Here is a 14828-nt window from a genome sequence, read left to right as displayed (position 1 = left end):
CCATCGTGCACTCCCTGTGTTCAGCTATTCTGAACGTTGGTCTTGGGCATGTGTATCTGGTACCTTTTCAAGGGACTCTGGCTTAAACAATGGCTGGTGATGTTCTCTTCAGGCTCATTATCATCTCTTGAGGGGGAAAAAAAAGGGAAAAAAGCTCTCTGAGGCCTCGTTAATGTTTCCTCTTCCTTTCTTCTATGTTTGAAAGATGTCAGAGTCAGTTGTGAAAGAGACTAAAGAGATTCTAAAGTATCTTTTTGGTGTCACCCTCTGCCTGAGGCCCACAGTCCCAGGCAGGAAGCCCCCAACATGTGCCACCAGACACAACTCCTCCATCAGCAAATTCTCGATGCAGGTCCATGCTGGAGTGAGCCTGACAGAGATTTGCTAATAAATATATTAAAGAACGAGTCCTACATAATTTCTCTCCCTTTGGCATAGCCATCACTTCTCTAAGGTTTTAGCTGTACAGAGACTGGAGGTAACCTCCTTCGACCCCTTGCTACCCTGAACGTTTGCATTTCTCCCATGAGCCCCCCACCCCCTACCCTACCTGGAGAATTCAGTCCTTTTGATAAGCACCTGTCTTATGCTGGCAAACACTCCGATTTCATGGGGGCGGGGGGGGGGGGGCATGAGGCAGAGTGATTAAGGGAATGGAAGAGGCTTGGACCCACTTCCTGGGGAAGTGAGAAATGGCTCCAGGTCTCTCTCAGGGCCTGGGTTCTCTCCCTCTGCCTCTTGTTTCTCACCCCCCCACACCCCCCAATTTCCTCTCTTCTCCTCCGTGTCTCTGCCTCTGGCTGTCGGGCAGGAGCACGGGCCCTTCCAGAGAAGGGTGCACTGGGAGTAGCCGCGAGACTTGCTGCAGGATTGTCCATGTTGCAGAGATCCTCGGGCGTGTCGGCGCTGGAGACACACGCACCATTCCTATCAGCACAGTGGTGGACAGCGTGTTCGCTCCCCCGTTGACTTCGTGGAACCGAGGGCCCCTTTAGTCCAGCTCCCTTACTCTACCTGCCTTGCTCTAGAACAGTCTTAGGTCCTAGCGGGGATTGTGTGCTTGCTACCCACAGCGCTCTTCAAAAGAACATGCCAACCTACCCGCTGCGTGTGAGCGCTTCGTAACAAGGGAAATACTGACAGAAAATGACTTGTAGGACCTTGATTCTCCTTGTGTCTTCAGGACAGAAATGGCAGGGAATGTTTTCTTTAGCTTACCTTTCGGAGGCTTTCTCTTGAATGCTGTGGATTTTTTTTTTTTTTTTTTTTTTTTTTTTACGTAAAAACTAAGCTCAAGGTCCAAAGTCCAAGCTAGCATGGCTAGACATCATGATGCTCTTGCTCTCCCTAGTGGTGCTGCAATGAAAAATCAGCTTTTCTGCCCCTTACCTGCCTCTTCTGTCCAGGTATACTCTGAGGCCGGGCCAGCCTGGTCCTTGTCCTGCATTTGAGCATCAGGCATCATGAGGTATGCCTCTCCCGATGTGCCAGGCTTGCAGTATCTGAGTCTTTATCCCATTTCAGCAGCCCTGCCTCCTCCTTCCAGCCAGTTTGGTGATTCTTAGTGGTTTTCATTAAATTATTAGTAATTGGGAGAAAAGAGAAAACGAGAGAATCACTCCTCTGGTCCTTGTAATAGGGAGGAAGGCTCTACAGATTGGCCAGACACTTTGACCACCACCTTGGGGCACCGCTCCAGGCCCACCTGAGGCAGCTGAGCAGGCAGGATACCGGTGAATTCCCACGAGGCAGTTCATCATTGTTGAGGGAGTGTGAGACCACCTTCCCGCCTCCACCCCACTTCCTCCTGCTGGGAGCTCAGGAGCAGCAAGTGCCCAGGGGGCCATAATTAGGGCGGCCACTGAGCTGGGTGTTACAGAGTAGACTGCTGGCAGATTCTGTTCAGCAGATTCAAGGACAAGTAACAGGTACACAGGCAATCCCTTGAGGACGTCTGTGTCCTCACCACTAGGCTGCCCATTAAGGGCAACACTGTCCTTGCCCCAAATGCAGCATGTAGCCCCAACTCAGAAAAGCACAGGACAAAAGATCAAACCCTTTGACTCTTCCTGGCTTTGACCCCCATTGACCGGGATTTGACATTATTAACATACCCTGGATATACACCCAAGAGCTCTGAGTAAACTTTTTGAACTGGGCCAGCAGGCTGAGTGGCGGGGAATGGAGCTTTCTGCTCCCCAGAGACCTGTGAATTGATGCCACAGATTTTCTGTCTCCCAACCCACTCCGAGCTCAGCCTCCTGCGGGGTCCCCTATGCAGACTATCTCAGAAGGCTTGTCCTGGCCCGGGGCCTGCTTGCCAGCATGGCAACCACCAGGGAACTTCCTAAAGCACGACGGCTGCCCCCTTGTCTTAGCCTACTCAGGCTGCTATTACAAAATATCCATAGACGAGGTGGCTTAAATGTCCAAAATATATTTCTCATAGTGCTGGAAGCTGAGAAGTCCAAGCTCAAGGCGCCAGCCCATGCAGGTCTGTTAAGAGCTCTTTTCCTGGATTGCAGACCTCCATCTTACCACGTCCTGACACGATGGAGGGAGAGAGGGCTCGCTCTCTGGTCTCTTCTTATAAGGGCACTAATCCCATCATGACAACCCCACTCCCCTAAACCTAATTCCCTCCAAATACTATCACATTGGAGGTGGTTAGAATGTAACAAAATATGAATTTGTGGAGAAACACATTCAATCAGTGACGCCCCTAAAGGACAGAGCCCAACTTCCAAAGGCAGGTACTCCATCCTAACTCATACACACCCTCCCCAACTCCCTCTCACAAACACGAATCTTGGACTGAAGAAAGAACAGAGTACTTTCTTTTTGTCTCTTTCTTTTGTCTCTTTCTCTGGGGTGCTATGGCCATAGCTCTGTGTTCTCTTGTTCTAAGAAAATACGTAGGATCCAAAAATTACAAGCGTGTTTTCCATGTATAGTGTCAGTTCTGGTAAGGTTCCAGCAGCTTTCTTTTGTCTGGTTCATACTAGACAAAATACTAATATTTTATAGCTTTTAACTTTTCACTGAAGTGTAGTATCTGTACAGAAAAGGAGACATATCATAAAGGTACCAAGCCCACCAAACCAGCCCTCGGGTCAGGAACCAGAGAATTACCCGCGACCGAGCCCTTTGTCCCCGCTTAGTCTCAATGCCTCCTTGTTTGTCCCTCCCTCTCACAGGAGCCACCACCCTGACTACTAACAGCGTAGACTGATATTATCAGGTTTGTTTGTCACTTACAGAAATGAGATCATCCAGGGTGTACTCTTTTGCGTCCAGCTTTTCTTACTTAATGTTTGTTTCATGTACTTGTCAATCATTCACTTTCACCGCTGTATAGATTTGGGGCTTATGTCTATCCCTGCTTTCACCCACAAAGTTTTGGGTACTTTCCTTCCATCTTGGCAAGTGCCCTTTACCAGCTGCCCACTTCCTGTTCTGTTAACTGGCCTCTCTCTTCCTGCCTCTTCAGTGTGAGCTTTAAAAGGCTAAAGCTCTCGAGACCACGGAGAGGTCGCAGGTATTATTTAGTTTGGCCAGAGGATGGTAGAAGACGCCCATGCAGATGCTTCCTGCAGAGTAGCCCCTGGGAGGGTCCACCAAGCGGTGGTAACTGCCTCCGGGGTCACCTGAGTGTGTTTTGCTGATGTGTTTATTTTTTTTCTTCCTAGGTGTGCCTGAAGCTGAAGTCACTTGGTTCAGGAATAAAAGCAAACTGGGCTCCCCTCCCCATGGGCACGAGGGCTCCTTGCTGCTCACAGACGTGTCCCCCTCGGATCAGGGCCTGTACTCCTGCAGGGCAGCCAATGTCCATGGAGAGCTGACTGAGAACACGCAGCTGCTGATCCTAGGTAAACACCTCGAGGCTGACCGTCTAGCCCACCCTCCCCCTCCCTTTATCCCTGATCCGTTTAATTACATAAAAGCAATATGCCTTCCCTTCCTCCCACCTTAGGGCCTTCCAGTAGAAAGAACACAGACTCGGGGGCCAGGCAGACATCATTTTGAATGCTGGCTCTACTGTTTATTCAGTGTGTGACCTTGTGTGACCTTGGGCAACTCAGTTACCTTACTGAGCCTTAGATGCTGGTCTTGATGTGGATGCACGATGGGGATTGTCCATGTAGGGGGAGGCGGCTGTCAGCCAGGGCTCAAGAAGTAAAGAAGTTATTGTTAATTTCTTATGCATTAAGGACTTCTTTGAGCATCAAATGAAAACTATTGATGACCCCCTCCAGAAAAATTCATACATATAAAATTTTTCATAGAATTTCAGGAAGCTCATAGTCCAGCCTACCTAAAGTCCACATGGGTACCCCCGTGTCTTAGTCCTTTCAGGCTGCTAAAACAAAACACAAACTGGGCAGCTTATAATAACAGAAGTTTATGTCTCACACCTCTAGAGGCTGGAAGTCCAGGATCAGGATGCCAACATGGTCGGGTTCTGCTGAAGCCCCTTCTCTGGGTTAGACCACTGGCTTCTTGCTGTCTCCGCCCATGGCAGAAGGAACAAGCCAGCTCTCCAGGGTCTCGTGTATAAGGGCACTAACGGCCATTGTGAGGGCTCCGCCTCACCTCCCAAAGGCCCCGTCACCTAATACCATCACCTTGGGGGATTAGGACTTCACCTATGAATTTGAAGGGACACAGACACTCAGACTATAGTACCCCCAAATATAAGAACCCCTGACTAAAGAGTCTAACACAGTTCTTGGCATAACACAGATATTAGAAATAACAGCCACTGGGATACCATCTAATATTCACTGTTGCCCAGTGCTGGACTCTGCCATGTTGTGAACAATAATCCTTCCATCCCCTGGACTAGGGACCCTGGGCTTATCTGCCCCAGGGAGTCTGGAACTTGGTGGGATGCAGTAAAAAAGCTTGTTTTTGTCTTGCCTTTTAAAAAAAAAAAAAACTCTATTCTGTTCCATTGATCTATGTGCCTGTTTTTGTGCCAGTACCATACTGTCTTGATGATGACAGCTTTGTAGTAGAGCTGGAAGTCCGGAATTGTGATGCCGCCAGCTTTGTTTTTCTTTTTCAACATTCCTCTGGCTATTCGGGGTCTTTTCTGGTTCCATACAAATTTTAGGATTATTTGTTCCGTTTCTTTGGAAAAAGTGGATGGTATTTTGATAGGGACTGCATTGAATGTGTAGATTGCTCTAGGTAGCATTGACATCTTCACAATGTTTGTTCTTCCAATCCACGAGCATGGAATGTTTTTCCATTTCTTTGTGTCTTCCTCAATTTCTTTCATGAGTATTTTATCGTTTTCTGAGTACAGATTCTTTGCCTCTTTGGTTAGATTTATTCCTAGGTATCTTATGGTTTTGGGTGCAATTGTAAATGGGATCGACTCCTTAATTTCTCTTTCTTCTGTCTTGTTGTTGGTGTATAGGAATGCCACTGATTTCTGTGCATTGATTTGATATCCTGCCACTTTACTGAATTCCTGTATGAGTTCTAGCAGTTTTGGGGTGGAGTCTTTTGGGTTTTCCACATAAAGTATCATATCATCTGCAAAGAGTGAGAGTTTGACTTCTTCTTTGCCGATTTGGATGCCTTTTATTTCTTTTTGTTGTCTGATTGCTGTGGCTAGGACTTCTAGTACTATGTTGAATAGCAGTGGTGATAGTGGACATCCCTGCCATGTTCCTGACCTTAGGGGGAAAGCTCTCAGTTTTTCCCCATTGAGAATGATATTTGCTGTAGGTTTTTCATAGATGGCTTTTATGATATTGAGGTATGTACCCTCTATCCCTATACTCTGAAGAGTTTTGATCAAGGAAGGATGCTGTACTTTGTCAAATGTTTTTTCTGCATCTATTGAGAGGATCATATGGTTCTTGTTCTTTCTTTTATTAATGTATTGTATCACATTGATTGATTTGCGGATGTTGAACCAACCTTGCAGCCCAGGGATAAATCCCACTTGGTTAGCCTGGTGATTGGCTATTAAAGAGGGCACGTTCTGCATGGAGCACTGGGTGTTACACGCAAACAATGAATCATGGAACACTACATCAAAAACTAATGATGTAATGTATGGTGATTAACATAACATAATAATAAAAAAAAAGAAAGTTAAAAAAAAAAAAGCAATGTTTAGAGCCGTCATGCTAGTCTTCTCACTAAGAGAAAGCTATCGTTCTAAGAAGAAAAGGAAACTATGAGAAGTATGAAGAATCACCCACCATACATACATACACACACATTCATATATTGGAGACCTCCTTGGGGAAAAATAATTAAACTTTATACTCATATTTCCATACCTCCAATTGCTGATAGACCAAAGCCTAGGGTCTCTAGCCCTTGCCCGCTCAGGTTTCAGAGAGGCCCCGGCGGGTTTCCCTCTCACCAGTGGCTGCATAAACCTCCAGTCATCTTAGAAAGCCACAGGAAGGCAGCTCCGTGACAGATGTCATTTGTTCTGTGTTGGGTTTCATCCGGCTGAGCTGCTTGCGAGTCTGGAGCCCGGGGCCCAGGCACGGTTGCCCCACACTGAGTTAACGGGGCTTCCTGTGGGCTTTTCCTCCTGAAATAAGCCTTGATTGTCACCTGCACTGACAGAGAAGAGCCTAGGATGCGTGGTTGCTACAGTAGCTATGCCAATGAAGGGCGTGTGTTCTGCCAGGCAGCTCTTGCAGCATTGCGACTGAAGACCAGTGTGACCGTGAACATGGAGCTGGATGAGTAGGACATCTTCCCATTTTAATCAAGCGTGATGGGGAAAAAAAAAAAATCACTGTGTAGACTCTTAAGCGAAGGGCTTTTCTTGATCAGAAGCCTTGGTTTATTAATCCAAGTATTTTTAGTTGTATGGGTGGCTATGAACATAGAAATAATGTCTCTTTTTTTATTTTAATCAGCCAAAAATGGGGCTTAATTTTTAAACAAGGGATTTTGTGTATAAAACTGAGCTTTCAGGCCAAGCTCTGTGACTTAACCTGTAGCATGGAGACTTGATGTGTAATGTGACTTTCATTCATTTATTCCTGTGGCCGTTGAACGAATATTCATGACATATTGCCTCTAAGTTCCATCTCGAGCGTTGGGATAAATTTAAGAGGTGACCTCTGTCTTTGGAGAATTTACGGTTTCCCTCGGAAGATCAAATGGACATGCACCAAAGAAGAACAATATGATAAAAGTTCTAAGGGCATTAGGAGGGGCTGACATTTGGCCCAGGAAGATCTGATGGTTTTGAAGATGGGACATAACCTCCCTTTTTGACTTTTAGGAAATAAGCAAAGGTTTCTTGAGTTTAATATTCTTTTTTTAAAGATTTATTTATTTATTTATTTATTTATTTATTTATTTGAGAGAGAGAAAGCATGAGCAGGAAGGACAGAGGGAGGGAGAGAAACTCAAGCAGACTCCCCACTGAGCAGGGAGCCCAACACAGGGCTGGATCCCACGACCCCGAGATCATGACCTGAGCCAAAACCAAGAGCTGACTATTAACTGACTACACCACCCAGGCATCCCTTGAGTTTAATATTCTTGAGGGACTATTCAGTATTCAATTTCAATATCCTCAAGGGAATATTAAAAAATGGGTGATGGGCATTAAGGAAGGCACATGTTGGGATGACCACTGGGTCTTGTGTGTGGGTGATAAATCACTGGATTCTGCTCCGGAAACCAGGGAGGCACTATATGTTAACTAACTTGAATTTAAATTTTAAAAATTAATTACTTAAGGGGAGGGGGTTGGGAGGATGGGTTAGCCTGGTGATGGGTATTGAGGAGGGCACGTTCTGCATGGAGCACTGGGTGTTATGCACAAACAATGAATCATGGAACACTATATCTAAAACTAATGATGTAATGTATGGGGATTAACATAACAATAAAAAATTAAAAAAAATTAATTACTTAAGTTTAAAAAAATAAAAAAGATGGGAAGAAGAGACTCTAGGCTGGAGTAAACTACTACCATCAGTTCCTAAAATCCTGGTATTTCAGAGTAAAAAGAGATCTAGGAAATGATGAGTTTCCTCACCATTTTATAGACAAGGAAACTAAGGCTTAGAGGAATGAAGTGACTTGCCCAAGTTAGTGAATGACAGCCACAGCTCAAATAGAGCATTCCCGAACCCAAACATGGTGTTTTCACCTATACCATATAAAGAAGATTTTTAAATTATATATAACATATATAATGTCTTTATAATTTATATATAGAGATAGATACAGATATAAAAATCTCAAGCTCATCATTGTTTCCTGAATGCAATGGTTTTTTGCAGTCAAGGCAGAGTAGACAGAAGGCATATTTCTGAAGCGGACTCTGAAGCCATCATGACTTACTTGCCACCCTTAACAAGTATCTGACAAGGTGACAGGCACAAAATAGGCCCTCACTGAACACTGCTGAAATGACCATCAGTTACAAAAGAAATACCCCTGCTTCTCTTCAGACTCCAACAAGTGCTCTAGAGAAAAAGATGGGAGTCCACCTTGGGAGACGTAGGAAGTGGGGAAACAGGATTCTGCTTCTTTTCTCGGAGAATCTTGAGTCCTCTCACCACCAGCTTCAATAGGTGCTCTCCTCTTTATTTGTCCAGTGGAAATGATAAGCCACTCTATTTCCCATTTGTGTCACTTTGGGCTCTGGTTAACTAGACCCCTGATGACTTCAGCCCTAACTCCTTCTAAGATTTTAAAGAACAAATCATCCCTGTCCTGCTTATCTGGTCCTACCTGGGCATAAAAATCCAGACCACAAAGCAAATTCACTTTATCAACTTCATAAATAAACCTTTTTCTTCATACAAAATGTCACTGGTAGGCTTCTTTTAAATAATAAATTCCTGGGTCACCTGGATAGTGCAGTCAGTTAAGCATCTGACTCAGTTTTGGCTCAGGTCATGATCTCAGGGTCGTGAGACTGAGCCCCGTGTCAGGCTCAGTGCTAGGTGTGGAGTCTGCTTAAGATTCTCTCTCTCCCTCCCCCTCTACCTTCCCCCCCCACACACATGTGTGTGCACTCTCTCGCTCTCCCTCTAAGATAAAAAATTCCTGTGGTGATGTATCCATATCTGTGGGGACAGTAACAGAGTGCTCTAAAGGATACCGTAAGAGTTAAATGAAAAAAGGAATGAAAACTATTTAACACAGGACTTGGCATATAATAAATGCTGAAGAAGTGTTGGCTTTTTAAGAGTATTTTTATAATATAGTTTAATTTGCCTACACATTTATAGAGACCCAGTGGTACTGTGGTATAAAGTGGTATACAGTAAGGAACTCCTAAAATCAACATGCCTGATTCTTATTACTGACCTTACTGTTTTGGGCATCAAATACTAAACTTGAAATTCTGACTCACCTTGATAGGTACACTTTCTCTGTGGGAAAAAAATGATGCTAAAAGGCAACCATAATGCCTGCCTTAAGTACATGCCCATCTTCCCTTCCCCCCTTAATACAGCCTTTATGCTTTAACCTGCCTGACTCCCCATCTGCCTTCCCACAGATCCCCCCCAAGTCCCCACACAGTTGGAAGACATCAGGGCCTTGCTTTCAGCCACTGGACTGAACCTTCCTTCAGTGCTGACATCTCCTCTGGGAGCACAGCTGGTCCTGGATCCTGGGAATTCCGCTCTCCTTGGTGAGTCCAAATCTCTGGAACATTGGGCTGAAATCCAGAGCTGGACAGGATTTATGGATGGGTGACTGCGTGCAGGTGGGAGGGAGGCAGCAGGAGGGGTGGCCAACAGGAAATCACTAAATTGCCTACAGAATCCAGACTCACCAGTGGAAATTTGGCTGACTTTCCATGTGAGGTGAGTGCAGATCTTAGTCTGGACTCTAGCTTGTCTAGATTCCAACATGGCTCCTTTCTGAATCCTCTTGGGCTAATACCACAGTCAAGATCCTCTCAATCAGATTGACTCACTGAACAGTAAGTAAGTAAAAAGCAGAGTAGTAAAAATAGCTCCTATATCTCCTCTCCCCTTGCCAACCATACCCCAGTGTGCCGCCATGACCTCCTCATAACTAAACTAGAGCTATCATCAGCTTTCAAGAAGAAAAAGCTAGATAATTCTATTTAGGCTAGCCTTCTATAGGTAGGGCCTGAAACCAACCCAGATGGACTCCTCAAACAAGTATTTAAATAACTTCACCAAGTATAGCTTCTCTGGCATCTGTCAATGGGAGCCTTCACCAATTATTGCCCACATGGCTGGTGCCCTCTGGTAGCAGAGAGCTTTATGAGGGCATCCAGGCCCTGGACCCTTCACACCAGAATCATGGAGATGCCACAGGAACCTCTGTACTCCCGTTATGGCTTCTGGAGAGGGTCAAGTCAAGGTGGAAGAGAAGAATTATCTGCCTTCAAAAGCCTGGGGGGAAAAAAAAAAAACAGGCCTACAAAATGGGGGAAATCACCATGCTAACTCTTTGTGGCCCCAAATGTTGCTAATGGTAACTAAAATTATTCCTTTGGCTCAAAGTTGCAAGTTTCTCTTTTCTCCTCCCCACCACCTAGCAAGGAGCAGGAGGCCAAAGGGTGCCTAGTCATACTGGCCATGTTGCTAAGTCAGACTTATCAACATGGCCACAGGGACTGGTATAGGATTACAAACAGAAAGATTACCTTCAGGTTTCATTATGATCTAAAATTAACAAAGAATGCTCATAGTGTATGAGCATATGGAAAAAGCCTATAATTTCTCTGTTTCTGATCTGATCCTAAAAATAAGACACATATAATGACAAGTAGCCCTATTCTGTTTCCCATAACTTACACAAGCTTGGCATTGAGTTTTTCCACATCATGTTAATCAGAATTCATGGAAGTTTCAAACTGCTTTCTTTTGGCTTATAAATGGTAAAAGTATTCCAAATTAAATGTGAGTATTGTAAACTTTTTTTTATTTTAGACTCATCACTATGAGAAATTGTCATAACTATTAATCATAGCCCAGTCACTAGCAGAGTATGCAGCAATGGTTTATTTTCAAGTTCAGTAACTCTTGGGTCACTCAGGTGCCATTCAGCATGCTGGAAAAATTAACCTGCTCATATTTTTCCGTGATAGTTTTACTTTCTTTCTCCCTATTCTGGAATAATATTTTGTCTCATTGTAGTCATAAGCAATAAGAATTTATTGTGCTTTATGTTGCTGCATTCCATCGCTAGTTTATAGTGCTCTGTTACCTTAGACTGGTATTTAACTCTAACAGTTGAGAGACACTGTAATACCCTAGTTCACATCCAGACTGTTCCATTTGAATGGGACAGCGAGTCAGTAACCATAAGTTCCCTGAACGTAACTGCTTAGGCAACATGGACTCTAGCGGTGAATGTTGATGCCTCGCCAGCATTGTGCTATGGGAAATAGAAATCAAACACATACACACACACACACACACACACACACACATATACATATTTATGATGTGAATGTTTTAAATATTTGCCTAGACTCAGCTGACAGTAAATTTGGCAATCACATTCTAGAATTATTACATAAACACTTTTAAGAGATAATGTCTTACAGGGTTGGCAAACTATAGTCCCTGGGCCAAATCTAGGTCACTGCTTGTTTTTGTAAATAAAGTTTTATTGGCATGCAGCCATGCCCATTTATTTACCTATGTATTGTCTGTGACTTCTTTCATGCCATGATGGCAGAGTCAACTACTTGTGACAGAAACCATACGGCCCAGAAGCCTAAAGTATTTCCTTTCTAGTCCTTTACAGAAAATGTCTGCCAATCGCTGATCTAGTCCATCCACCTCATTATGTAGAAAGAACACCAAGGTCTATGGTGGTGATCACACATCTCTTGTTTCTGAGGAGGACCAGTCTTTGCACCGTACCACTCTGTCTTTTATGCTGTCACTAGGTTAGGTTTTCTCCATGAAGTAAAATAGCCTGAAAGAAAAAAGCAAGCCAACAAACCTGACTTATAGTAGGAGAAGTCTTTCTCAGGAAGGTCGGGAAAGAGAGGCCCTAGATTTTTGTCAAAATTAGATGACCTTGGGTGCTTCCAATAAGAAAACACATGATTATATGTGGCTTAAGAAAAGCAGTTCAATCTCTTTTCTCAGCCTATCTTATTTAGGTCCAGAACCTGTTAGAATGTCTCACAGAATATATCCATAGGGTTTGGTCCACCCCCATATATTTAGTCCCAAACTCTCCTTCATGAGCAAGCAAGCTGAAATGCCCAGGCAGAGGGACTCCTGACTTCTCTGCTGGAACCTCATGCCAAGCTAGTCTTATAGAGAGCCAAACAGCACAAACCTTTTCTCGTCCCTTGTGATTTACCAAGAGGAGAGAGATTCAGGCATTCAAACCTGGGTTTGCAGAGTAAAGTTTTCCCATGAAAGAAGCCATTGTGCCTGGCCCCTCTCCCCAGCCGGGGGCTCAAGGGTCGCAGCCAGCACACGCAGCAGCCTCTCAGCAGCATCAGCAGGCCCTCCAGGGCCCTGCATGGGAACAGTTCCACTTCTCAGAGCCCTTCCAGCCCTGGAGAAGCCAGGCAGTGAGGCCAAGGCCCACCCACGACAGCCAGGCGGTAGTGTTTTCCTTCTGACCACCGGAGACCAGCAGCCTGCACATTTTCTTCTCTATTCATTTGAAGACCTAAGAACTGCAGAGCATGGTTGGCCTAGATGCAGTTCCGACAAATCATACCACACCGATGAGGGAACTATGGCTGGAATGTATGAGACCCAGATCTGGAGTTTAGGGTGCAGTTTATAGTCATTGTTCTCATGTAAACCCCTCAAAGTAGGAGGATATTTCAGAAAACAGTTGAATAAATATTAATGTTCAAAATTGAAAGCCTTGGTGAAGGGCCTAAGGAGGCAATATCTCAAAGATAGATCAGTTTGCTCATTGAATAAATATTTGTTGAGCGCCTAATATAGACACTATGCTGGGGCGGGGATACACAGTAAATACGATAGAAAAACCTAGCTCTCATTCATTCAGTCGAGAAAAATTTATTGAGCATTTACTAGGCATTAGGCACTGACCTAGATCTGAAGATACAGTGACACACAAGCAGATTAACATACCTGCCCTTGTTTGGCTTGAATTCCGGTACACACTTCAAGTCTGATGGGGAGCGTTATTCAAGTAAGAAGACTGTGATCAAAATAGTAACTACTGGTGCTCTGGGGACATATGGCAGAACAGCACCCTTGGCCTGAGCTTTAGGCAAGCTTTCTTGAGGAGATATTTGAGCTGAGATTAGAAGAGAGACTGGAAGCTATCCAAGTGAAGAGCGAGCATCCCAGACAGAGGAGATCCAGAGCATTCCAAGGCAGAGGAACCAGCAGAGGTTCTGAAGCAAGAAAGCCTAGAGCATTTAAGGAAGCGTCACAGCAGTAACTAAGGGGAGAATGGCCTAAGATGAAGGTAAAGAGAGAAGCAGGAGCAAGTTGCTGGCACTCTGTGAGCCCTGGTAAGACTTTCACACTTTGCACTAGTTGCAATGGGAAGTCTCTGAATGGTTTAAAAGCAAGAGAGAGACATCATCTGATTTGTGTATTAAAAGCCTGTTCTGGCTACTGAGCAGGGGATGGGTTCCAGGGAAGAGACTAGATAGAGTCCACCATTTAGGAAGTATTTCAGGTAAGAGATAACCATGGGTGAGAGTAGAGAGCTGGAGAGAATGGAAAGAAGTGAACAAATTCAGGGATCTGTAAGATGTAACACCGACAGGGCTTGGTAAGTAAGTTAACGTCAGGGGCCAATGGTCGTCCATACGATTCTCTGGAAAGCTCATGAACCTGCTATGTGCTGATGACACATTTCAGACCACTCAAGTCAACACATTGGAATAAAATGGAGAACTGCCTAGGTATACAACTGTAGAAAGCATTGTTAAAAGATAGTCAAAGATTTTGTTATTAAATTCTGGTTCATTTCCTTTACACACACCTGTCCAGTCTCCCTTAAATGCAGGGTCCTGTGCCCTCCCCCAGCATTGGAGCTCAGAAGCAGTAGGAGAGAGAGAAAAGTCAGTCACGTGTGAGAAAAAGCTCTAAAGAGTTGCAGAAAAAGCCAAAGGGAACAGGGAAGGAAGGACCCCTTTCTTTGGCGAAGGGAAAATCAGAGTGGGCTTCAGAGAGGAACTTTTTAACTCAGTCTTAAATGATGAGTAAAAGCATTCCAAGCACTGACGGAATAGACACTTACTGAGCAACTTCTATGTTCTGGGCACCATCGAAGGTACTGGGGATGCAACAGAGAACAAAATAAAAATCCCTTCTCTCATACAGCTTTCATTGTGCTATGGGAACTAGAAAGCAAACACAATGAAGTAAATGACATAGTATATTAGAAGGTATGGAAGGCATAGTATATTAGATAAGTGCTATGGAAAATAAAGCAGGGAAGGAAGGATGGATAGTGCCTGTGTGGGAACGAGGATGCAATTTTAAATTAGATTGGCAAGACAGGGCTCATCAAGAAAGTTATCTTTGAGCAAAGACTTGAACATGAACTGTTGAGCCTTGCATGTGTCTGGACGAAGAGAAGAAGGGAAGAGAGATAAGAGGAGGGGGGAGGGGAGGGGAGGAGAGGCAGTGGAAGAGCCAGTGTGGAGTCCTTGAGGCAGGGACATGCCTAGTGTATTCAAGGGACAACAAAGAAGCTAGTGTAGTGGGGCAGGAATGGAGTCATTGGGGTTGTGTGTGGGAGAGAGAAGATCAGAGACGTAACAAGGCTGAGGGCAAATTGTGTAAGGCCTTGTAAATGGTCATGTTAAAATAGCAGTGAGAGAACTATAAATGCCCAAATTTATAAACAGACTCAATATCGCATTGAGC

General features: G+C 44.5%; 1 protein-coding gene across 5 annotated transcripts in view; it reads left to right on the top strand.

Annotated features, from left to right (window-relative positions):
• Positions 1–14828, top strand: part of ADAMTSL1 (ADAMTS like 1) — a 901468-nt gene that overhangs the window by 822350 nt on the left and 64290 nt on the right. For all 5 annotated transcript variants that reach the window (XM_032392420.1, XM_032392419.1, XM_032392418.1 and 2 more), the window contains 2 exons: positions 3690–3869; positions 9512–9646. In XM_032392420.1, coding sequence (XP_032248311.1) covers positions 3690–3869; positions 9512–9646 — 315 coding nt within the window. The remainder of the gene's footprint in view (positions 1–3689; positions 3870–9511; positions 9647–14828) is intronic.

The sequence above is a fragment of the Phoca vitulina genome, unplaced genomic scaffold (assembly GCF_004348235.1).
Source record: "Phoca vitulina isolate PV1807 unplaced genomic scaffold, GSC_HSeal_1.0 scaffold67, whole genome shotgun sequence".
NCBI classification, from domain to species: Eukaryota; Metazoa; Chordata; class Mammalia; order Carnivora; family Phocidae; genus Phoca; species Phoca vitulina.
Note: the sequence above shows the minus strand (reverse complement) of the source record. Positions and strands in the feature narration are given on the sequence as shown.